Source organism: Lissotriton vulgaris, chromosome 1_1, assembly GCF_964263255.1.
Source record: "Lissotriton vulgaris chromosome 1_1, aLisVul1.2, whole genome shotgun sequence".
Lineage (NCBI taxonomy): Eukaryota > Metazoa > Chordata > Amphibia > Caudata > Salamandridae > Lissotriton > Lissotriton vulgaris.
This window is the reverse complement of record NC_141685.1, coordinates 1,314,290,154-1,314,315,376: the sequence shown is the minus strand read 5'-3', so window position 1 is coordinate 1,314,315,376 and position 25,223 is coordinate 1,314,290,154. Positions and strand designations below refer to the sequence as shown.

The window sequence follows — 25,223 nt, the reverse complement described above, 5'->3', positions numbered from 1 at the left end:
GGGCCTATATGAATTAGGGTCTTTAGGATTTTCCCCTCTCTTGACAAAACTCACCACCGTACCTATGTCAAATGAGTCTGGGACTTTCCCACCAGCTAACATAGAATTCACTAAGAGAAGTAATAACTCCGAAAAGGAGGAAAAAAAGACTTTAAAAAATTCAACCGGGGACCTTCTGGCCCGCATGCTTTGCCTGTTGGGAGTTCCTTAATTACCGATTCCAATTCGAGCAGAGTGAATGGGCAAATCATTGCCTCATTCTCAACCTGCGACAAGCTAGGTAGTTCGTATCTATTAAAAAAATTAGTAAGATTAAGTGCTCTACATTTTGCTGCTGAGTATAGATCTTCTGATAATGTGAGAGCATTATATTACCAATTGGGACAAACTCTGAAGTCTCAATATGTGTAATCGGACAAATTATTGAACGGATCTGGTTCGCCGCAGACTGCTCTTTCGCCTGCCATGCAAGAAATTTGCCAGTAAAATTGTTCTCCTCATAAATTTTCTGAGACTGTCGTCGAAACTGTTCTACACTCTGCTTAAAGAAATTTGCGCTTAATTCTCGTTTTACTGCATTTAATTTACTATTTATTATTCTAGAAGGATTTGATTGCTGCAACAGAGTCAATGAATGTATGCTTTCATATAATCGTTTCCTAGTTTGTTTAATAATAGACCACTCCCTTGCGGCCTTACTGATTATGACCCCACGAATAAAGGCTTTCATTGAGTCCCATATAATATGGAGAGGAGCTGTATCCTGGTTTCGCAAAATAAATTCTACAATCTCAGATCTCAAATGGGAAACCCATAGATCATTTTGTAGATACATTTTATTAAATTGCCATCTTTTAGGACTCCTGATATCTTTACCTGTCTCAAATTCGATGACTAGCATTGCATGGTCGGAAAACCCGTTATGCAGGAAGTTTTGGTGAGAAAAATTGAATCGCCTAAAGGCTAGAAAAAAATCAATACGTGAAAAAGTTTTGTGTCTCCCAGACCAACACGAAAATTCTTTTTTTTGCGGGTTTTACAGACGCCAAGGGTCATGAAGATCTAATATTGTTTTATTATTTAAGATAAATCTACGTGATTTGGGCTTTAAAAGTTTTCTGGATGGGGTAGTTGAATCTAGCCTTAAACCCATAAGAATATTAAAATCTCCCCCAATTACTATATCGCCTTGAACCATAAGTAATGATTGAAACAGGCACTCATAAATTTGAGCAGAGTCATCCAGTGGAGCATAAAAGCATACAAAAGTGATACGGTTGATTCTATTATTCACTAATCAAGTAACCCAAAACCAACGTCCCATACCACCTTATTCCCATTGCAAGATATCTGGTTCTAAATTTCGATTTATGAAAAGAGCAACACCCAACCCCTGAACCCAACCCTGTGGCCCTGCTCTACTCTCCCACCTTCCCACGCTGGCCAACAGACGTTAACCCCTAACATAAGGGTGCCTTGTTATTGCACCCCTTGACCCTGTAGTTTCCTTTTCCCAGTCTACCCGGCCATATTTGTAGAGCTGCGTATATACAGAGAAATAAAAAAAAGGATATAAAAAGGAGAAAAAAGAGAAAAAGTAAAGAGAAAAATGAGCGATAAAGAAGCGGAAGTAAACTCTTTTTCTCAGAGATATAGATAGCGAGACTTCACAGCAACAGGTACATTTTTATCCCTGCCAGATTTGCCCGAGCAGCTCCCGAGCTTCCTCAACATTAGTGAACATATAGAATTTCCCCCGGGCCAAAACTTTAAGTTTTGATTGCTGCGCAATCATGGCTTGCGCGCCCTTATCTTCAAACAGCTGCTTATTTCACTTTGACACTTTTGTCTTCATTATCACATATGAGAGCACCTTGAAATACTTGAGTTGGGGATGTAAACTGTACAATACCTATTACATTTGATTTAATAAACAATATGGTTGGGGGAGGAGCCAAGCGGGCATCCGAAATGGCCGCATAGTCGCTCGGCTCCATGAATCCCTTCGCCCCACACGTATATCCTGGCGTTTATCCTGAGCTACGGAGGCATACTTTAGCAGGAGAAGAATAACGACCACTTACCGTCTGCTCCTGAGGCTCCTGCGTGCGGTAGGCCCTGAGAACTGTCCCCGACTGCTCTGCGGCCCACGAGGTGAAGAGACCGGGGCGTTGACCTGGACGTGCATCCGGCTGCGAATGCAACAACAACGGCCGCGGTTGGCGGTGAAGAGCCGGCCGGAGGGTGCCGTTGACTTGAAGGGCCGCTGAAAGCGGCGAAGACCCGGTCTACTTGACGGTGACCCATGAGGGTCAATGTGGCGAAGCAGGGTCAGAGGGGGCGCATGACTCTTGCCCTCTCCCCAAACTCTTTGCCCGGGCATAGCCAAGGATTGCCCCCGGTATAGGTGGGCGACTCCCGGGGCGCGGCAGGGATGTTAGCCTTTTGGTGACTCTCCTTTCGGGAGCCTGCCTCACTGTTTTGAGCCCCGGTGGTCTGTCCCACGACACCCCACACTGGTGTCTGGTCCCTGAGTGCGGTGAAGAGAGACGGGGCCAAATTGACTAACATGGCGGCTGGTGCCCCCCTCTGCGGTCCATGTCCGTGTCGGACAGTTGTCTCATGGAGGGGGCCGGGATGCTTGCAACGAGCGCATGAGCCCACATCCAAAGACGTATTGGCTGCCCTAGCGGTTTTGCACGAGTCCCTGATTTGGCATGCTCAGGACCTGGGTAGCAGAATGGCCGCCATCGCTGTCTCGCCGTCCCTAACAGATACAGTCCGATCCCATGGGACTGCAAGCAAACCCGCAGCTATGTCTATGGAGGGAGTCCCGGTTCTGCCCGGTACCGGGAGCCACTGGAAGACCCGGCTCCCGTGCCCGCTCGGGCCGACATGGATCTACAAGTGGATGTCTCCTCGGGACACATGTTCAATTGGCGGCTGGAGATAACATGCTATTCTCCTTATTGGACTGTCCCAGCTATGTTGTGGCGATTGCCGGACTGTGTGACTCTCCTTTCCTGGATGGTACTACTGTTTGTGAACTTCTGGAAGTTCTTGGGGACAACGTCGATACTACCGGATCTTCGCTGCCGATACTTGGATGGGTTTGGGCTGCTGTACTTTTCTATGGCTATGCTCCAACCTGACCCGCCCAGATCGTTTGGACCTTCCGGGCTGTTCTGTGAACCGATTGACGAGTGGACTTCTAACTGTACCATTGCCAGACAGGGTCAGGGATGATGTGGGTCATAATCTATTGGCTTTATTGTTGACTGACGGTGTAGTGGGTATGTTTGACCGGGATTTCATCACTGTCGTGGCTGGGACTTGATGTTCCTTGTTATTGTATTACTTCGTTTCTGGGATTTTCCTGGGCGTAGGGGCGAGGGGTGGGGTCGGGCGGCAAGATCGAGGGCCCTCCTCCGTTTATCTATTCTTTTTTCTTTCCTTTCTCTTTCTTACTATATTTCGGGTCTCTATTAGGGCGACAGGCAGGCTGTGGTGGGGGGGGGTGTGGGGGGGGGGGGGGTAGGCCATGGCCTTCTGCGGGTGTGCAGGGTTGGGGGTTGGGGGGGTGGTCGTTTGTTCGGTATTTGTTTCTATGGCCCTTTAGTCTCTCTTCTTTTTTTAGTGTTGTTGTCGCTCATGGTCTCTGCAATCTGTTTAGTTTAGAGGAGTGGTGTTTAGCCTCGCTATGTGCCGGGATTGTGTCTGCATTTCTCCTGTTCTGAATATCCTACCCCCGATATTTCCTTTGTATCTGTACTGTTTGTAGATATCCTGATTCGTGGGCAGTATTGTAGGCCTGAGTACGACTGTGAGACACCCTTCTTAGTTCCTTATTTTGAAAATGAACCTCTCAAATCCTGATTCAAGTTTTTGTACCGGATTACAAAATCTGCCCTGGTATTTTTATTACCCCGGATTTCGAACTGCTATAACTTTCATATTGCTTGCTTTATTCTTGCTCTGTTTAGTGGCTGGCTGGGTTGGTTGTAGGCCCATACTTGTAACTGCTTGTACTACTAATAAAGGTTCGCAAAAATAAATAAATAAATAAATAAATAAACGATATGGTTGTTCTTTGTAAAACAAACAACCTAAGCCGCCCAGAGGGTGCACGTGACAAATGGCTTGCCTGTTGGTTCACTAATAGCAATGTTATGAGGTCAGTGAAAGGCAAGAATGTTTCTAAGTTCATGTTTAAAAACTACTACTTTTAATAAATGCCTGTCAATGCAGTGATATAATCTGATGTACTAAGGTGAAACTCTTCTGCATATTAGTGAAATGCACTTTTTTGAATTTTGATTAAAATGTATCGTATTTTCACATGCTTGTTGCGCGCTGCCTTTAAAAATTAATGTGTTCCAATAGCTGATTTGCATATGGCCATGTCTGAACTGGGGTGGTGTGGAGTGCAAAGAAATCGATGGATTAAGGCCCAGATCTCTGTACTGGGTTGAATGTATGACATTGTTCTGCATTCTGTCCATCAACTGTTGTTTTTGCATTCGTCACCCCAAGTGGGATGGGTATGCTCAGACGTGAGTCCCATGCTATCCACACCACTGGAGTCAAGCTATCCTGGCTGAAGATGGCTGATAGTCAGAAACTGGTCCTAGGATGCTTGATTCCGGTCCAGGAAAGACATGGCTTGGCAGTTCGGGCTGGACTGTTCCCATGAGGCACAGGGTCAAGGGTGATTTGCATATGGCCATGTCTGAACTGGGGTGGTGTGGAGTGCAAAAAATCGATGGATTTAAGCCCAGATCTCTGTACTGGGGTGAATGTATGACATTGTTCTGCATTCTGTCCATCAACTGTTGTTTTTGCATAGAGTGACAAATTGAGCAAATAACAATGAGCTAGAACGCAGGCTGGCCAACAGCCAGTGGCTGAGATCAATTGAAGCATTCCATCCATCCCCTTGTTGTTGTTGCAGATGACATACTATAATAAAGTGGTAATTTCCCAAGTGTCTTTCACACCAGTTATCTATTGTCATCTACCTTGGGTGACCACTGTGGAAGAGGTACGAATATGTTGATGCATGCTGTTACTCCTTATGGTAGCGCCCAAGCATTCTGAGCTATTAAATGGCGGAGAATGCCCTTCCAATAATAATAAAGGCATTCTAAATGAAACATTATGTTGATTAAATTAAACACTCTTATGGTGCAAGTAGCAATATCTCAATAATGCAGTTCAATGTTGAACACATCCCTATACAAGACACATTTCTAGTGATCTTATTTGATCACTTATTAAGATCTAAGGTTTGATCTCAATTTCACAATATCGCATTTTAGGCATTCACTATGTGGCTCTGTACGGATAGACTTTTTAGCTGCTAATGTAAAGTGACTTTGGAAGAATGTTAATTTTGTTCTATGTTTTCCAATTTGAGAATGTATCGGAATAGCAATCCGAAAGAATGGGGTTTTTATGAGCTTCCTATTAGTTGGAAGGAGTCTGATGAAAAGCTGTTATAAGACAATGACAGTAAATCTGTGGGCTCTCTGTGGATACCTGATGCCTGGGTTGTGTAAGAACGAGAGAGATATAATGCACCTACTACTATAACTTGGCGACTTGAGAATGACATCAAAATACAGTAATAAAGCAAAAACTAGGTCATTAAAACAGTTTAAATCTTCTGAAAGACTCCAAGAGGAAAAACTAAAGTAGAATTATCACGGGAGACTGATTTGGGAACTTCCTGGTCAATAGATTTTTGGGGGGAAATCTGGCTCAAGATTCGTAAATCTTCAAGGTCAGCTAGTACTATACAAACACTTTTTTACATCTTTAACACCAACCACCCTTTTGACCCTCTACATATTTTCTTAGGTAGTTAGTCCCCCATTTGGGAGAATTGTGGGACATATTATCAAGCCTGTGCGCTAAAATTATCGCCGCTTTATCGGCCGAAAACGGCCGATAAAGCGGCAATAATGGGCTTGATAATATGCTCTATCGAATTCCAATCGAAGCACATGTTAGATGTGAAGACATCTAACATGGGCTTCGATTGGAATTCCACAGAGCATATTATCAAGCCCATTATCGCCGCTTTATCGGCCGTTTTCGGCCGATAAAGCGGCGATAATTTTAGCGCACAGGCTTGATAATATGCCCCTGTGTTTCACCAGTGAAAATCATTGATCTATTGGTCGCAGTTGTTTTCTAGCAAATCACCAAAAATTGGAAGGATTTCACTAAACTGTCCTTTCAAGCATGGTAGTATGCAGTTTGTTACCATCATAGACTGGATACTGCCTTTGTATACCCCTTGCATATGGCATCCAAACGTTTACACTTATGGTCACCTGTTACACTTTTTCGTGATATTAGCGCTCAGTGCTCCTCACTTATATCTCCTTCACAGCAAGAAGTAGCTAAACCTCCATGACACAGTTATTATCTGTTAAAGCATTTGATATCTTATTTCGTATTATGGTTATTGTATGATTTTTATATACTCTTATTTTTCTTCATATGTTGTTGTTCTGCTTAAAATAATGTTTTCTCTTAGGCATTTCGAACCATATTTGTTCTCCTAATTATGTAGTTAGTATGCTGTATATCAAATACTGCTCCTATGTTATTTTTATTTTCTTCCTTCTTTTTATGTTACGCTTCTCTATTACCTTTAACCACTTGGCTGCTAGGCGTTTTCCCGTCCTGCGCTGAGTTTTATTCTTTTATATTGTTTCATGACGAGCTGGCCTTGTCATCCGCGCACGGCAGGTAAGCGCCATGACGAGGCCAGCTCGTCATTAGCCTCGAAGGGGTTAATAAAACTCTTTTGAACAAAAAAAAAATCTTCTGAAAGACATTGGTATTTTGTAGTGAAGATCTGGGAAACCGGACACAATGAGTAGATGAGTAAATACTGGTTTCGAAAGGTGTTGAAGGAATATCTGTTTCAGGTTCCGTTTAAAAGCGGAGATTGACATTGCCTATAGGAAATGCATCAGTAAAGCATTTTAGATCCTTGGTACGTTTCCAGATCATCACTGTTTCAGGCTTGAAGTCTTTCTGAATCTGAGATGTCCTACTTGAGTAGGTGTGGCTTCTTGAAGGTCACTTTCTGCTAGAAAGCTGAGGTTTTAGAGGGAGGTAGTCAGGTTTGTTCCTGTCAATCGTCATGTAGGGATGCATCCAGCCTTAATTGCAGTCTCATGGTCCATTGGAAATCAACCTTGTAAGAAAAGGAGTTTTCTGATGCGCTGAGATCTATTGTTTGGGCAGACCTGTTGCCGAATGGAGGATTGGTCCAGAGAGGAGCTAAGCAAGAATTAGGCAGCCAGTCAATGTGGTCTATATTTGAAATGACTAGGGCTTGAACAGCCAGCGTAAGATCTTTGTTTCAAAGGAAAGGTCTGTGGCTCCCGAAATGTTTTTGGGATGTAATCTGGCATTCTTGGCCAGCAGTTGACTATGTAGCTCAAGGTGAGGTAATTATCAAGTCCAGAGATTTACCCGAGGTGATTTTTTAGGGGTGAGACCCTTGATCTTGATCTTCAGTAGAGCACTCAAATGGAAGCTCCTGTTTGTTTGGGGAGAGAAAGAGAAATTCAATGTTCTAATGGTTTAGCTTTAGAATTATGCTTGACATCTAGGTCTGAATGTAAAAAAGGAGGAGACAAAGGTCTTGAGGCTGTTGCAGTATTTCGTGACAATGTATTGTTGGATAGCAAATGGTAAAACAAAATGGTGCCTTGTTTTCTTACCACAACGACTAGGAAAGAGGCGGTTCCTCTGTTAGGGCAAAGGAGTGACGCCCCGCTTACAGCGAGTGGCACGCAGCAGTAAACCAAAGTAACTAATAAAATGGCCTCATTACCATTTTATTATGCTGTTTGTGCTGCCAGCAAGTTTGAGGGGAGTGCTGGGTCATTCTCTAATTGATTGGCATAGCAGGGATGATACCGTAAAGTGTAAGTGCACATGTCGGATTAGTTAGCTGTCTTGCGAGGGCCAACCCGGCATGCGCACTTCTAGCTGCACCTATCCAGGAGCTGTGTTAAGCAGCCAGGGATTACACAGGCCCCAGTCTTAAAAGGAGCACTGCACCAGCCTGCTCCGTCCAATTCATGAGAGAAGTGCCAGTATTGGTTAGGTTCAAATTGCCGTTAACTGGAAGTTTCTGACCTCACCCTGGCAGCAGAACAGCTTTGGAAATAAAACTGCCATTGCTTAAAACAGCAACGCATATAAAGAGAATGAAATGCCAACCGACAAGATCTGCAGGAACATCAATCAAATATACAGCAGGTGAAAGCTTTCCTAATGTTGACACACTTTGACTTGCTTTTCGATTGCTTTCCCTGTAACCTGAGCAAGATGCCCCCTGCAAGAACTCGGCAAGCCTTGCAGGAGGATCCATCAAACATACAGCAGGGGAAAGTTTTCCTACTGTCACAGCACTTTGACTTGATTTCAATTGGTTTAACTGTAACCTGAGCTAGATTTAACAACTGGAACTCCTGCTGGGTTCAATGAGGTGTCTTGTGCATGTGGGAAGGAGTGACGAATGCCCAAGTGACTCTATAAATTAAATTTGTGGCGAATTGTACCATTCTAAGACCTTGTAGATCATTATATATCGTGGGCAGGATGCCCTAGTCGCAAAGGATCAATTTCCAGAATTCTTTGCTGTAGGTGTTGTGCTGACTACCACATGACTCTCTGTTCGGTTCGCCAACCGGACACCAACCATGTGCCGCAGGCACTCTCAGTGCGTTCCATACAGCCGTCTTTTTCATGTGCCACTGCTGGGTACTTTCAACGGGCCGGTCCATGCAGTATACACTTCCTTAGCTGAGAAGCTGGGGCCTAATGACCAGAGCTGCTGACTTTAAAGCTGGCGGTACAAAAGGGGGTGGTGATGGACGGAGCATCTGAATCAATCAAACACTCACACCCAGTCAAAAGATCTGGGTTTAATTCATCACCGTTCTTTAGCCCACTCTGCCACCCCAGTTCAGACTTTAAAGCTGGAGCGCTGGATGCCAGTCTTGGCGTCAGCTTGGCATCTTGTGATTCTCGGAAAATCTTTAGATGTCCCTTGCCTACAAAATGTGAAAACCAATCAGGTGAGGCTGCATAAGTGTTCTCTGATGTGCTTGTGAGTGCGACTGGCGGGTTGGTGCTGTATCTGTGGCATTGTGGTGTTGATACACATGTTTTGTTTGAGGTGGTGGCATTGGGCTGGGACACAGGTTCCATGTTTCATCGTGCTCAGTGCTTTAAGTGGACAGGTACTGAGTAAATGCACCTCTTTTAGTTGAAAGGGAACATGCAGCACTTCTCAGTAGCAAACAGATAGTGAGTATAAGCACTTCTTTATTTCTATTTTTACGCACTGGTTGTGTACTGTTAGTGTTTGTGTAGTGCACAAGGGTCACATGCAGTGCATAATCTGCTACATAGAATTCAGAACTGAGGGTGCTGGGGAAAACTGGGGGCGCTGGGGAAAATCAGGGGCGCTGTGGAAAACCGGAGAAACCAACATAAAATAGGTACAGTCTAGAGACACTAATAATCCTGTGATATGCAGTACCGCACATCGGACTTCTAAGTGTATGCGCAGTTTAGGACCTGGTCATGGCAGGCCTCTGTGTATATTTAGTGGGTGCTGGGAGGATATGTGCTGCCTTCCTCAGTCTGAACACATCTCCCCAACTGAGCGCTGCTCTGAAAATAAAGATCCCACCATCGGCCTTCATTTTCTTTCACCTCACCAATTTCCAAGTCCACCAGCCACTACTGCAACCTTGTGCTAATTAGATTTGATCCTGCTCCAAGAGGAACAGTACAACCGGAACTGTGATGCTGGATCCCCTCCACAAGAAACCCCAAATTAGTTTTGGCCACTTGGGGCCTCATCAGTGAGGTGTGGCTTGAGTACAATGGCACATTGAGCACAGGGCCCAAGTTTGCACATGTCCATAGCTTAGGCCATTTTTGCATAGTGTACCACTCCAAAGACTAGCCATATGCAAATCATACTTAGTCCTGCTCCAATAGAAACAGTCCAGCCAAACTTCCAAGGTCTTGTGGTTGAAACAAAGATGAATACCTGACAAAGGGACAGAACATCTTTCACTTAGGGACTGAACAATTCCAGATGGGAGAGAATTTCCTTCCAGAGAGATAGAAAGAAATGAATACATGCCAGAATGACTTCCATGAAGAGAAAAATGCCTTACAGTTCATTGGTGTGTCTTCCAATAAGCTGAGGTATAGTGTATTCCAGAGATGAAGCATGTCAATTATTCCGTTACGGAGATTTCCTTCTCATGCTCACTGATGCTTCAATGATAATGAATGGCCTTCGGATGTATGACGGTACAACGCGAACCGTTTCAACGCGTGCCTTTACAACACGTCTTTAACAACGCAAGTCGTTACAACGACTTGCGTTGTTGGGCGCGGATAGTAAATAGTATCATTTACTATTCTAACACCAGTCCCCATGGATAGTAGGGAAGAAGGGAAGGTGTTGGAATAGTAAATATACTAATCTTTATCCTTTAGCGCCCTCCAGCGCAAGTCGTGGTTACGACTTGCGTTGTAAAGGACGCGTCGTAAAAGCACTGCAGGGTAACATCCGCGTTGAAAAGGATGTTCCCATGGCCTTCAGGCATTGGAGATACCTCAGGTTACTTATGGGTGCCTTGCAATGACATTTTGCAGCTTTACGTGAATGAGAACACTCCATGCGCGGCTTCTTATCATTAGCAACATCTCATTTGTGACATTGTATCGTCATTCCCAAATGAAATGAGGTGCACCGTCCGTATAGCAGGGAATACATGAGTAAATAAGGTTGTGTTAAAAGAACCAATCGTGGTAAAAATTTGAGAGAGAGAGATAGCACAGAATAAATGAACTGGCCAATTTAGTAAGAAACTGAAAACTGTCTTCTTTTGCTAAAGTCTTTCCCTGGTAAAGACTTTTTTGCGAACCAAGATGCCTTAGGGAGAACTTGATTTCTATGACTAAATCAGTCATTACAGCGTGGATGCTCAGAGATCAGTATTCTTTTCGAATGAATCAGTCACCTGCTACAATCTCTGAGGCGAGTCTTTCAAATTGGCTGTGGGGTGTAGTGGGTGGCGAGTAGCAGCATATGGAATTTGGAAGGTTGAAGGGGGGTGACTGCGTATTAATTTGAATGCAGTTGCCAAAACGTCCCTTGTGATCATATTGTATACTGTGATCCTTCAAGCAAAAAAGTGGGGGACAAGAAGGGCTTTGTTAACGGGGTCCAGTGTACATGCCCTTATAACAGAGTATCAAAAAGAAAGGTACCCAGTTCCCCTAAGTGGGGGGTTAATAAGACAGTTGGAAACACGAGTGAGGGAAGGCACACAGGAGGGGGATCCTCCTATTCGGAACTAGAGACCTCACACACCCAACAAGCTAGGTGTCATGCTTCATCATATGGCCTTGCCCCTCGTCGGGTCGGCGGTGCAATACCTGACGGGCACCCATAAAGGGGCTCTTTGGAGGGGATCTTCTGTTCCTGCCGTATGGTGCTGTGGGTGTGAGGGCCCTAGGGAACAATAGTGTGGGGTGTAGATGTGTGTATGTGATTTAAAAGAGGTCGAGTAGTCAACAGGGAATTTTAATAAAGTGGTATCCACCTCACTAAAAGCAGAGAGAGTAGTTGCTTCGCAGGCTTAAGGGTCAGTGGAAGCAGAAACCTACTCTATGTGGGGATGGTCGACATGTTTCATGCTACTGCGTTCAAGTTAGACTGAGCATTTCATCAGGACCAAATGGAACTATCTACACTAACGGGTGTAAGTATCCTACTCTTAAAATAGTGTGTGCTGAGTTTCGTATTGTTGAGACCCGAGGAGCTGAAGCGGGTGCTTCAACAGATCCACCCAAGCGCCTGGACACCTCTTTGTAGATGTCCTGTCTGCATTCAGACGTCGCCGCCTACATAGACCGCGCTGTCGATCGGGATCCGGGACACTGATCCATCACATATCCTAATGAGATAGTAGGAATGTCAGTAGGTAGATTAAACCTTCTGAATATGTTCTCCTCTGGGCCAGCCAGCCAATTAATGATAATACCTTTTGATGGTCAAGAATATCACCATATGATGTGGGTTTTTTAAACTTTATTTAGGGTGTGATGGAATCTTTGGAAAATTTCAAAGGCTCAGGTTTTTACTAAGGAACACAGTCACTGAAGGTTAAAATTCAAGAGTTTGTAAAGATCATTTTAATGTATTATGAAGAATCCAGTTCTGTTCTAACCACCGCAAAGCCCCTTGAAACTGGATATATTGAGACTCTCTGACAAATCTAATTTACAGTTCCAATTTGTTTTCTGAAATCCAGCTGTTCAAACATGGCAACTCACTGTTAATGGTTTTTTCAGGACTGCTATATACTGGACCAGGGTGGGACCAAAATCTACGTCTGGAAAGGCAAAGGCGCAACAAAAACAGAGAAGCAAACTGCCATGTCGAAAGCATTGGTGAGTTAGACATCTTTTTTCAGAGCCCATCGAAACCAACCTCAGAGTTTAAATATGTTCATAGAGTATAGCTCAGTGTGTATCATTTACTGCTGCAACTCTTTCTAACCTTTAATAGTTACTATCTACAGTTTTTCATTTCATTGCTTTCATACACGAAAGGGAAACATTTAAGAGCTTAAGCAACAAGCCATTCACCAGTCCTCTCTGGAGATCCTGACATATGAATATTTATGGTGTACTTGTGGGCGGTGTGCTGTAGTGAAGGCACTGTATTGTAGTGAAGGAAATGTAGTGTAGTGGAGGTAGTGGAGTGGAGTGGGGGCTGTTTGACATCTTTTGAGTGAGAGGTATGAACAGAGGGATAGGTGATTTGTGGTAGGAGAGTCTGTTGGTCAGTGGAAGAATGGGAGTAGTAAAGTAGAAGGGCATGACATCTACTTAACGGGTGTGTAGTGGAGAAGGTGTACTTCAGCGGGACACCCTCTTGTTCAGACAGATATGGAGAGGTCTGGTGTGAGGACTGAACATGATCTAGTAGGAAAGAGTAGGGGTTAGTGGAACGTTGAGTGATCTTGTCAAGACCACAGCATGGGGTGGGTGTGGAATATTATAGAGTACTCTTTGAGGTCAATGCGGATCACGATTTCACAACCTATTAAGCATGGGCGAATTTTGCGAATCTGGCGTTCGCAAATTTGCGTATTTGCGAACTCGCAATCCGCAAAATTCGCGAATTCTCGCGAATTTGCGGATTCTTTTGTTTTTTTGTGTTCGCAAGTGTTTCTGCCAGTTCGCGAGGGTTTTGTACCAGTTCGCAATTGCGAACTTACTTTTCGGCACGCAACGGTCACGACTATGTTGTTTCTACGTCTGGTTCATCATCACAGGTTCACAGCACCCTCTGTTTCAACACTGCCACCCTCTGTTTCTCACATGCCACCCTCTGGTACATAAATGCCACCCTCTGGTTCATCATCATCACTGTAGATTATGAGGGGGAAAAGCAAGCACACCTGCCCTGCTTCAACTGACATGAATTAATTTGGGGTTGATTTATTAATGTGTTACTGTTTTAAAATTCCAGTCTGGCACCTGCTTCCTTATCTGTAATTTGCTTTCTGTTGCAGTGCAATTTTTTTTCCAGGACCTTTGGGGCCTACTTGTAGCTATTCTATGAGCCTGCTGTGAGGGTCACAGCAGGGTCATACAACTGTTGCAACTAGCAACTGAACTCTGGAGGGGCCCCAGTCAGGAAGCACTACAGGGAATGGTTACTAATGATGAGTTTGAACTTTTGCACCTGCTGAGTGCTTTCAGTTTTGCAAAACTCGTTTTTCTGCAGAACAGCAACTGTAATGCCCCAAACAAACATAGGCAACTGAACTCTGGAGGGGCCCCTCAGGAAGTACTACAGGGAATGGTTACTAATGATGAGTGAACTTTTGCACCTGCTGAGTGCTTTCAGTTTTGCAAAACTCGTTTTTCTGCAGAACAGCAACTGTAATGCCCCAAACAAACTTACTTGTGAAAGTTGATTTCTAATCCAAAAGTGATCCAAAGAAAGTCAAAAGGCCTCAAATCCAAAAAAGTGCAGGCAAATGTCAACCTGAGGTGTTATTCTGATAAAAATCATCATTTTAAGAAGGTCTATGCTGCTTGCTAGTGGATTTCTTGTGCAGAATTGCAAATTTTGTAATTTCGCGAGTGCGAGATTGTTGCTGCCCGCCGCACCTACATGTTCGCAATTGCGAACTCTCGCAATGCGTCGCCAAACTCCCGCGGGATCCCGCAGCAAGATCCAAAATGGCGCAGCACTCGCAAAATATCGAGAAAACAACTCGGCAAACGCTGAATGACGGTAAGTGAACGCCGCACGCCGCAAAATTGTATCACCAAGAAAAAAAAATCCGCTGCGTGCGAATTTGCGGATTTTCGGTAAATTCGCGAGCGATCGCGGATTGCGAATTTACCGAAAATCCGCAAAATCCGCGAGCGGAACAGATTTTCCGCCCATGCTTACAACCTATTTACAATTTTCAGAAATATCTACCTATGAAACAGGAAAAGGCATCTCTGCTACATGCCCTCAAGCAATGATAGGTGAATGTTTTTTGTTTTGTACAAAATCCATACTACTGACAAGGACCTACTCTCCAGTCTGCTAGGACTGTGCACTATAATTCATCAGGCTCCTTTCAGTAAAACGATTAGCGTCTCTGGGGGTCAGGTTTATTAAATTGGACAATGACGGCAGTGTGTTCTGTGTGCTAATACAAATATTATGGAAATCTCTGAGAAATCATTTGCAAGATGCAAAATCAGGTTTCCACAAACAAATAAAAATTGTTTCTGTAGAAGTGCTCTCTTTATTTAAGCAGTTCAATTTCCCTGATGCTTAGTCAAAAAAACCTCCCAGTAGTTGTCTACTCCTTAAATGATTAAAACCCACGTGAGGTTTGTGGGGGAAAATGCTTTCCTAAAACAATTTTGTTAGGAACAAGATTCAGTGTAGTAACCTGTCAAAATATATTTTTGTATATTTCTGTGTAAAACTGTAATACTACCAACAAAATGATAACAAGGGAACCAACAACTCATCTCGGCATCACAGTATCTTACAACTCTGCTTATCTACCACTGAGTCAGGAATTCAGTCAATTCCATTATGTTTGCTAATTGAAAATTTTGGAGCCGGGAGTTTACAGTATTCATTCAGAAGGTTCCAAACTAGCTTAGAATCAAGATAATCATAAATTCTAGCAGATAGAGTCTATATATGTGTTCACTGCAAACTGGTCTAGGCGTAACTTGAATAAAGACTGGTTTAGTGGGAGGAATACCTTTCAAAGAGTAACTAGGACATTTCTTGGGTTTGTGTTAATGAACTGAAAGCAAGACACGTGGTACTACAGCATCCTTCATCTGAGTTGCTCACTCGGGCAGCGCGGTTTGATTAAAGACGCTGAAGAGCCGCTCCTTGCTAAATCAACAGAAGAGCTGCTCAGCCATAATTTACTGTATTCATATGTTTTGCTCGTATCCAATGAAAGAGCTGCTAGCCATAATTCAAACAACCAAAAACACACCGGGACCTGCTCTATATCCTCTCCAAACATGAATACCTAAACCAAGACGGTCAGCGAGGTCCTGCCATCGCCAACAAGAATTGACGTAAGGAGACACAAAAAAAACAGGAGGTGTGTTGGGGGGGCAGAACCTTTGATGCTATTGAACTAAGTGGGACTTGTATCTGGCTGTATACGAGGTGATGGATGAGAAGGTAATGATGGGCAAGAACAGTTAGGACAAAGAATTTGTATTAAAAAAAGAAAATTGCTATTTTAATGCATTTTAAAACGTAATAAAAATTGAACAAATGCTATTTATGAACTTAGAGTAATGCTTACTTTCAGTTAGAGCTTTGTTTTAGAGAATTCCAAAAGGAAAATGCCTTTGTTCATTCAATGATCGTTACTAACCCACTCTGACTATCAAAGCCAAAGAGCTATAAGAATAAAAGATGATTGAAATTTGGTTTGAGGGTGTCAGGCAAGAATGTTTTTGGGTAGACAAAGCTGTAGCCACAGTGCTCACCACAACTTACTAGAAATGTTCACATAGCTGCCTTGTGCTACCATCATGCTCTGCCTAGGGGCTGCATGTCAGAATAGCGTTAGCAAAAATCTGCTGATAAATCTACTGATGCAAATATAGTGTTGTAAATATTGTTTACAATAATATCGTCCGTTGGGTGCAGATTTTCGATTAACTCCAATGTGGGATATTTTCTTAAGCCAAATTTAGGACACAGTAAGTTTCTCAAGCAATATTTTTATTATGAGTTTCGGCATTTAGATACAAGGAGGCTTTTAAAAAAAAGTTAAATTTGTCATGAATTGTAAACAATAGAGAGCAATACTGGGAGGTAAAAGATAATGCTAGCAGTCAAGTCAACAGCTCTGTGCTGCTGCAAGTAGGAAAATGGGCACACTACAGGCACTTATGAATCTGCCTCAATGTGGCATCGTTGGAATATTCCCTGGCTCGACAAGTGGTCAAGACAAAGGCTGACTGGTCAGAATTTTAAAATAAAAGTTTAACGTTCGGCTAACATGAGCACAAAAGTTAAAACACTAGCGAATATCATAGGCTAAAGGATTTCATACATTCTGTGATCACCAAGAGTCTTATTGAATTGGGCGTGAGACGAACTTTAGAGATTTCCTGACCAGACACAAGTTGGGCGTACCAGAACTGTGAACTCCATCCCACGCAGGAAGTCAATAGAAGCAAAGAAGCAGGAAGAAGAGTCACTGTGGTGTACATGGCTTCCACCTGAACGATCAAAACCTGGCTCCGTGGGATTGTTATGAGGGTGCTTTGAAAGACATATATGGCTCAAAGAAACCAGCACCAACCCAGCTCAGGAAGTTGACAAAATGAAGGCCAATATGTATTTTAGTATCTGATTCAACGGATGTGTTCACCCAGAAGTACATCACCCAATCACAAAAGGTGTTTCAATTCAAATGAGGTTTGAGGCAATTGACCGTGATAGGGGAAGAGGGCCAGACAATCAGAGGTTTCCTTATGTGTGGGTAATCTGAGATATCTAGAAACTGCTAGGTCTGAGCAACATGCTGGTTTGATGACAGAAGTGGTTTGGATGTAACACAAGCTCTCTACTCTTAGTGTTACAGTTGTCAAGCGTCTCTATTTACCAGCATCTTTCTTAAGTCCTGCGTAAATCAGAACAATTCTATGAAGGTGAAATGCTACACAAATGTGCCACTGTTTCTGTCATTAAAGCAAAGTGCTCATGATTGCATTAAAGGGCGCTCCTCTTTCTGCAGGAATTCATAAATATGAAGTCGTACCCACGAAGTACCAATGTGGAGACTGTAAACGATGGTGCAGAATCAGCCATGTTTAAGCAACTTTTCCAGAAGTGGTCGACAAAAGACCAGACAGCGGGAATGGGAAAAACCTACAGCATGGGCAAAATTGGTAAGGGATTTCATGATTAAGTATAGGTATTACCAGGTGATGTTTATAGTAAGCAAGGTCTGCCGATAACTTGGCTTCACAGTTGTCCAGGTTATTTGTTTTGCTGGCTGATGTATTCCAACTTCTGTGTCTCGCTGTCCATTTTTGTCTATGTTTCACGGTCTTCCTTTGCCACTTAATGTGTATCGTCGTGGCTGTGCCTACATATGAACATGATGTCTCGATTTAGTCCTCGTGCCCCATTATTGAAGTCCCCAGTACGTCTATGTGCCTCCTTTTCACATTATCTCACTTGTCCTCACATCTTTCTGTTGCTGTGCCACTTGCCCAAGGCTATATTTGTCTGTGCTTTGTTCATGTCTCCTTGAGCCTGAGTTTATGTGTCTCCTCACTGTGTTAGCATCCATATATTTCTACCCGAGTCCATATTTCCTTGTCCAAATATCTGTTACCATGTCTAGACTTGCACCTTATTGAGTCTTTTTCTTTGTCCTTGTTACGCATTTCTCATGCTCCCCTGTACACATCGCTCTTTGCGCTGTTTATTGTCTTCATTTTTCCAGTATCAATGTCATAATTTTTCCAGAGTCCATGTCTCCTTTTTTGAGCATCCAGGTTTACACTGTCCTAGTGTCAAGTTTCTGTGCCTCCATTTTACATAAATAGATAGAGCCAGTGTCTTTGTGAGCATCAGCTCAGTGTTGGAGTCTACATTGTCCAATAAGCTGAAGCCGCATTGTCACATGCGGCGGCACATTAATGTTCTGGTACAGACGCCAGGTCAAATGCTGGTTTCTGGTGCCTTTGCAGCTATCAAAACAACAAAACCAGGTTTCTAAGGTGCTTTAAGTTCCAAACTTTGCTTAACAAGTGTGAATTACTGCCATTTGCTGAGTTTCTATATACTACTCTTTTTTATATTTTTTGTAGAGCAGTCACACTACGTATGATCACCTTTCTTTATTTTTTTTTTTTTACAGAAGACAGTCCTCCAACAAAGGGGTTTCTTCAAATTGGACTGAAGTGAACCCCTCAATCACAAACCATGAAAAATAATATAAAGAAATTCTATTATCAATGTGAAAATTGTGAAAAGACAAAATGAGCCCTCGCGTGCGCACCACCAATAGCATAGCTGGTTGGTACTCACCAGTTGTGCCCACTTTTATCATCATCGGTGGTCATTTTGTCAAAAAGAAAGAGAGAGATCGTGTCCAAACAAAGAAAATATCGTAAGAATCAGGTGCAGTGAAAAAGGTCACATCCCACGATGTGACCAAGTGTGATGTTAAAATTGAAGAAACACTCACAAAGCAATCCCTTTATTATTTACTGAGTGTTTCTATCAAATTAATGAATAGGTTGCTATTCATGCATACCTTTTCAAATGCCAACATGTCTCATTGCCGCAAAAAAATGTGGCAAATTAGTCAGGGCCAAAGCACTTCGCCAAAGCACCCGTATTGGACACACCGTTATGGAAGACCTCAGATAGCCATTGTCTTTTAAACAAGCTTCACTTTTCAGGTAACCTGCAAAACTCCCATCTATGTGTCCCCCTTATGAAATGACCACACATTAATTATGTCAATTTTTCGGGGCCTCACAGAGAGCGTTGTCAGCTGCCTTTGCAGCTATGCCTGAAAGTGCAGCTGTTTGTGCTGATTTTGAGAAATATGTTGGATCAAGTACTTGCAGTTCTTGGTGCCAAAAACAATGTCAATACAGTCACTAGTGTGGGTGCCTACACTGGTTCACATAAAGGTATCTGTTTAGTTTCCGAGCTGTTGCCACAGCAGGAGAAAGCAGAAATAATGTAGAGATAAACCAACTCAGGTTGGGTTGCCATACCAAACCCTTAAGAAAGGTATCTTTGACACATAAGCTTGTGATGGTAATGTTCCTCACTTACAATTCAGTGATAATTTCTTTCAGCCAAAGTGAGCCAAGAAAAGTTTGATGCCTCTCTTATGCACGCCAAGCCCGAATTAGCAGCCCAAGAAAGGATGGTAGATGATGGGAGTGGAAAATTAGAGGTAAGATTTCAGCAGCCACTAATCAAGTGCATAAAATGTGCATGTTGTTGGAAGAAATCAAAATCTGCTGCATAGATTAAATGCGGAATCTGTTAGGTCAACAAATATATCAGAAATAATGAATGTACTGGAAAGTAGGGAAAGGTCCTGAGAACCACAATGGATCAGTTGGAACATTTAACTTATGGTAACTTGGATTCTAAAAAAAGATTTTTGGGTGGATCTGATGATTGTGAATGTTGTTGTGGAACATCTCAATAGTGCACCCGTTGGTACAAACCTTGATATTTGGTAACCCTCCCCTAACCAGCACTTCTTTTCTAGGTCTGGCGAATCGAAGATTTAGAGTTGGTGCCCGTAGAACATGAGTGGTATGGCTTCTTTTATGGAGGAGATTGTTACTTGGTTCTCTACACATATGAAGTGAACCGGAAACCTCATTATATACTCTACATCTGGCAGGTGAGAAGTTGCAGAAGCTAATTTTTATTTCAGTCTATGGATTTTGAAATTGAGCTGACTCACTTCACAGGTTATAACCCATAACATAAGCTTACCATTTGGCACTGTGGAGAATAGTTTAGGCTTTCTACACATACCTTAAGTGTGGTGAAAAAGGTTTGGAATTTTAATAAACAAATTGGGAGTATCTAACTCCAGTTAATGAAAGGTGCTTTTAGACACTGTTACATCCTTAGCTGGTCAAAGCAACCATCCAGGCAAAATAGACAATCATACTCTGATCCCTCGATTTATTTTTTTTGCAATACATTTTTCTGGGCTCGCACTAGCCTTACTGGTTGCTCTACAAAATACTCTCAAGTTCAAGTTCAATACACTTTATTCGGTTATATTGCATACATAACCATAAAAGTACATAAAATCACAACAAATTATACAATCATCCTAATTAATATCACAAGACAAACAAACAAATATATGTCATAGGCTCATGGTTAAAATTTTACATAATTATCGACTTCCGCAGATAAAAAACACTTTTAAGAAAAGCAGAGACAGATGCCACTGAAAATATATCATCCAGTTTTTGTATTGCTAGAAAAGCAGTACAGCACTGTCTCACATTCATATATTTTAAAATAGGCAAGATCCACCTTTTCCTTGATTTTAAATAAAACCTGCAAAAGAATAAAATATGGATATCCGATTGGGTGGACAGATCATCACACAGGCATTTACTAATTCCCTTGGTCCAGTCATTGGTTGCAGGAAAACTCAACAGCCTTAACAGTATCCCAAATCTAAATCGAGTCAACAGGAACCTTTCGTGATCTTTCATCTGTGGAGTTAAGTATGGCTGGATAACCTTCAGGGTTAAAATCAGTTGATGAGAGATCACAGTCTTTTTTGACAGCTCTATTTGGTCTCTTCGATTCTCTAAGAAGGTTAGGCATAACTTTTTCAGCGCTTTTCTAGGGATCTTAGACATTGACGGAGGATCATCATAGAATTCAGAATGATCAATGCTACCACCTGGAAGAAGCATGTCCTGATGTTTACTATATTGTACATCTTCCACCTCTTTCATGGGGCGATTTTTAATAAAACACATTTTAATTAAAAACATTACAGATACGGAAATTCTACGAGGCCAGACTCTTAGCCTTCACATTAAGTATTTCAGCCTCAAGCTCTGTTGCCAGATTAATATGCTACTACCCCACTGCGCCTTTTGTGGATTTTGTACTAGCCTTTGTGCATTACGTTTTGCCTTCAATTATATTTCACATGGCATTTGTTGTGTTAGGCAATTTTAACTTTTTGGCAGATGCTTCTAATTAACTTTTGGGCAGATGCTTCTAATGCTTTGTTACCTTAGAAATGTTGAATTCTTTGGTAGCAATGGGTCCTCAGCAGTTTGTTACTGGCCCTACTTATGTTCATGGGCATACACTGGATTTAATATTTGCTCCATCCGAATTAATTGAGTTGAAGGAGGTGTGTCTTCAAGTTTGGTCTGACCACTCACTTTTCATCTGTGTGAAGCATATATTTACTCCTCCAGGGGCCTGAGTAAGCAAAAGAACTATGCTGGCCCTATGGGGTTCTGGTCTAAATTTTCTTCGCAGACCTTCGGGACATCTTTTTGTCTTCCTCTCCTCTTTCTATGATGGATTCATTTTAGTTGGAATATGATAACTACCAGACATGGGGGGTGTGGCTAGACGCCAATGGAGTGAGACGTGTCTCGCGAAGCTCTTGCTCGGTGATCCACCATCGAACAACATCATGATACCATACACCCACACAAAACATATGAGGGGACTAGAGAGGACCTGCTGAATGATGAGAGAGAGCTGGGGGCGACGATCGACCCGGGGGCAATACAAACTGGGAAATCGAAGATACGTCCTCATGGTGGCTCAAAATCGCAGCCGCTAAATTAGAAACAAGAGTCTCCGGGACAGAGGGGATAGGCGATTGAGCCAATTTCTCACCTGAAAGCGGAGGTTGCGAACAGAGCTTCATAAGAGTGACCTCACTACAGAGACTGGACCGGGTTCCGGGCCCTTTGACTCGGACGGGAGTCCCGAGGTGCAGCAGCAAAAGTGGGACTGAACTGCCACAGGACTTCCCCTGTGAACCACTGGTGAGGTCACCGGAGGCAGTCGCTAGTCCTGCTGACGTGAGGAAGACAGAGGGATAGAAAAGGACTGATGCTGAGAAGCGATCTCCTGGAGAGGTGCGGGACAGAGCCATTCTGAGCCAGAGGAGACCACAGCTGTGCTTCGACACCTGAGAGGTGGCCTGGCGGTGATGTAGGCCCCTGCAACGGAAAGAGAAATCAGAGAGGTGAGAGAAGCGGAGTGGTAGAGGAGGGGGTTGCTCACCTGCAACCAAAGCGCGGAGAGCCCAGCAGCTCAATTGACACCGAGAGCAATGAAGAGGTGGCAGCAAGGCCCTGGAAGCCAGAGAGGGGGTGCAGCTGAAGTGCAGAGGCCTGCCGACACACAGAAGGAGGTCGCAAAAGCAAGGAGGGAGGAGCGTGGCAAGTTTAAGAGGTGTCCTCGCATGGAGAAGTTGGTCCCCCACCTAACTGGATCGGTGATTTTGGGTGGGGACTTTAAATGTGTCACATATGTTCATTTGGATCACTCCCATCCCCCCCTAAGGGATTCCCCCATTGTACGAGCGGCCAAAGTGCACAGCGCCTGGAAACGCCAGTGGGGACTGATAAATACTTCGAGGGCATGATATCCGAGAGACAGGAACTATGCATTTTTTTCATATCTGCATGATTTGCATGGTAGATGAGATGCCATACTTTGCTCTCCATATTTTAAACAACAAGGGAACCCAAAAGGAACAACCTGGGACCTTGGGAAGTATTTCTTATAAGAAATACTTTGCTCTCCAGACGTGCATGAACATATAAAATCTAAAGAGTATGTAGCCTGGATGATTTCCGACCACAATTCCCTGTTGGTAGGGTTACAGTGGAGGAGAGTAAGGCTGAGCATCCCCACCTGGAGATTGAGACCGGAAACTCTGGAGGACCAGGTCTTTCAGGCAACAATAAGAACACAGATAGAGCAATTCTTTTAGGCTAATGCAGGAACTGCCTCCAATCCAATGTTGGAGTGGGATGCCTTTAAAGTTGTGATTAAGGGGAAATGCATCTCTGAAGTTGTGGGAATAAGAGGGACACTGCTGAGAGACACACTGAAAGCGGAACAGCGCCTTAGGGAACTCGAAAAAGCAAGGCCAGAAGATATGAGCTGCAAGAACAACTACTGACAGCCAAAGAGGCAGTGGTGAAGCATGTTGAGAGGCTTCGCTGTTTCAATTATAAGAACTACATGATTCGAGCTCATGTCAAGAGGGATAAGTGTGGGGCGATGCTGGCGTAGTTAGCTAACCCGGCCAAGATAGGTTCAACTATACTCAAAATCGGGGATGAACTGCAAGGGGAATCCTGTAAACAGCAGTATATTAATAAGGTGTTCCTAAAATACTATGCTGAATTATATAGGAGTAGGACTGTGTGTTCAGAGGCAAACATTAATGACTTCATAGGTACCCAAGAATTACCAACCATAACTGAGGGGCCTTCCGGTCGAGTTTTACTCTATGTACGTAGATATCTTAGGCCCAAGACTGGTGGAAGTTTACAATCAAGCAAAACATGGGGGACATTACTGAGTTCCACAAGGGAGGCTCTAATTATTCCCCTTCTAAAGCCAGGCAAGCCAACAACTAACAAGACACCGTATATACCGCTCGCTATGCTGAATATTGACTATAAGGGGCAGAGAGCCTTGAGATACTCTAACGAGGCTGACGAGAGCAGGAGGCCTAGCACGTAAGTATTATTCAAGTATTATTACCTTGCAGAACAATTGCAGTGATTCATGAAATGTGTAGCGGTAAGTGTGAGAGGCACAAACCAGCCAGATGACACAGTCCATAGCCTGTGAAAATTGTCTAACATCGTGCTCCGGTTACCAGCACGAAAGGGGGCCAAAACCAATGAAGTCGAAGTAATACGTAAAGGCTGGGCTAGAAGTCAACAGAGATCTAAAACTAAAATGCCATATGCCCCGGAGATCCCACTGACCATCTGCATGGGATCTCCAAACGGAGGAGATTGGCGAGGCCTAGAGACATGGGCAGAGGCAGGGGTGACAACAGTAGGCATGCTATACCAGGATGGATCCCTACTATCATTTACCGATTTCAGAGAGCGGTATGACATACCTCAAGGTAATTTTTTACTCTCAATAGGCCCTCACAAAGGCAATACGAAAACACTGGGGAGGGGGCCTCTCAGAGCCACCTACATCGGGAGGATGCCAATATCTGGTATCAGCCTCTTGGACTTTTAAATTGGTCGCTTGCTTGTACCGACGCCTCAGGAACGACACACTGCCCGCACTCAACCAGCTAGGGGAAAGAAGGGAAGACAATTTGGGAACAGCCATAGAGGAGAAAGCATGGGAAAGGCTGGTGGAGAGGGCAACAAGGATTTCTAGAAACACCATGTGGTGATATGCCTATGTAATATGATGTGATGTCATCTGGAGTGTTCAGGTGGCAGGATTTCCTGATCTGGCAGTTGGGACCTGTACAGTGGCAGTGCGAGTTGGGACGGCTCTCTCTCTACTTATATCTTGAATAAATATATACATAAGAAGATCATCTCTGTCTCAGCTGTCCGCTGACACGCACAGCAATAACTTAAGCGTGTCGTCTTGTTCTGATGCACTGACACGCAAAGCACTTACAGTGGGTCTCTTCACATTCTTAAGCTGATCCACACAGCATTGTTTCACTGACACACACAATTTTAATCAACGTGTGTCATTTTTATTCCATATTTCATCGCGTTGACACACACAACTTTTATCAACGTGTCATCTTTTTGTTTAGTCTACTGGTGCAGTTATTTTACTGGTGCAATTTCATTACGGAGAATACAGCATTTACATGTTATATTACGGTACAGCATATAGTACAGTTATATATTTATTGTTTATTCAAATTTTCTGCTTCAGTTTCCATTTAAATTTAGTGAAACCATTTCATCTTGTCAATACAATTCGTTCTTGTGTTGTTTTTTTTTTCTTCAATACAATACTGCCATCTAACGGCCACATTTTATATGGCGTTCTCATAAATTTTGCTTATTCAAGCATTTTC

At 43.2% G+C, this 25,223-nt stretch overlaps 1 protein-coding gene across 2 annotated transcripts in view; it reads left to right on the top strand.

Annotated features, from left to right (window-relative positions):
* Positions 1 to 25,223, top strand: part of AVIL (advillin) — a 411,867-nt gene that overhangs the window by 239,064 nt on the left and 147,580 nt on the right. For both annotated transcript variants that reach the window (XM_086965687.1, XM_086965696.1), the window contains exons 9-12: positions 12,418 to 12,516; positions 17,373 to 17,526; positions 19,462 to 19,562; positions 19,887 to 20,024. In XM_086965687.1, coding sequence (XP_086821813.1) covers positions 12,418 to 12,516; positions 17,373 to 17,526; positions 19,462 to 19,562; positions 19,887 to 20,024 — 492 coding nt within the window. The remainder of the gene's footprint in view (positions 1 to 12,417; positions 12,517 to 17,372; positions 17,527 to 19,461; positions 19,563 to 19,886; positions 20,025 to 25,223) is intronic.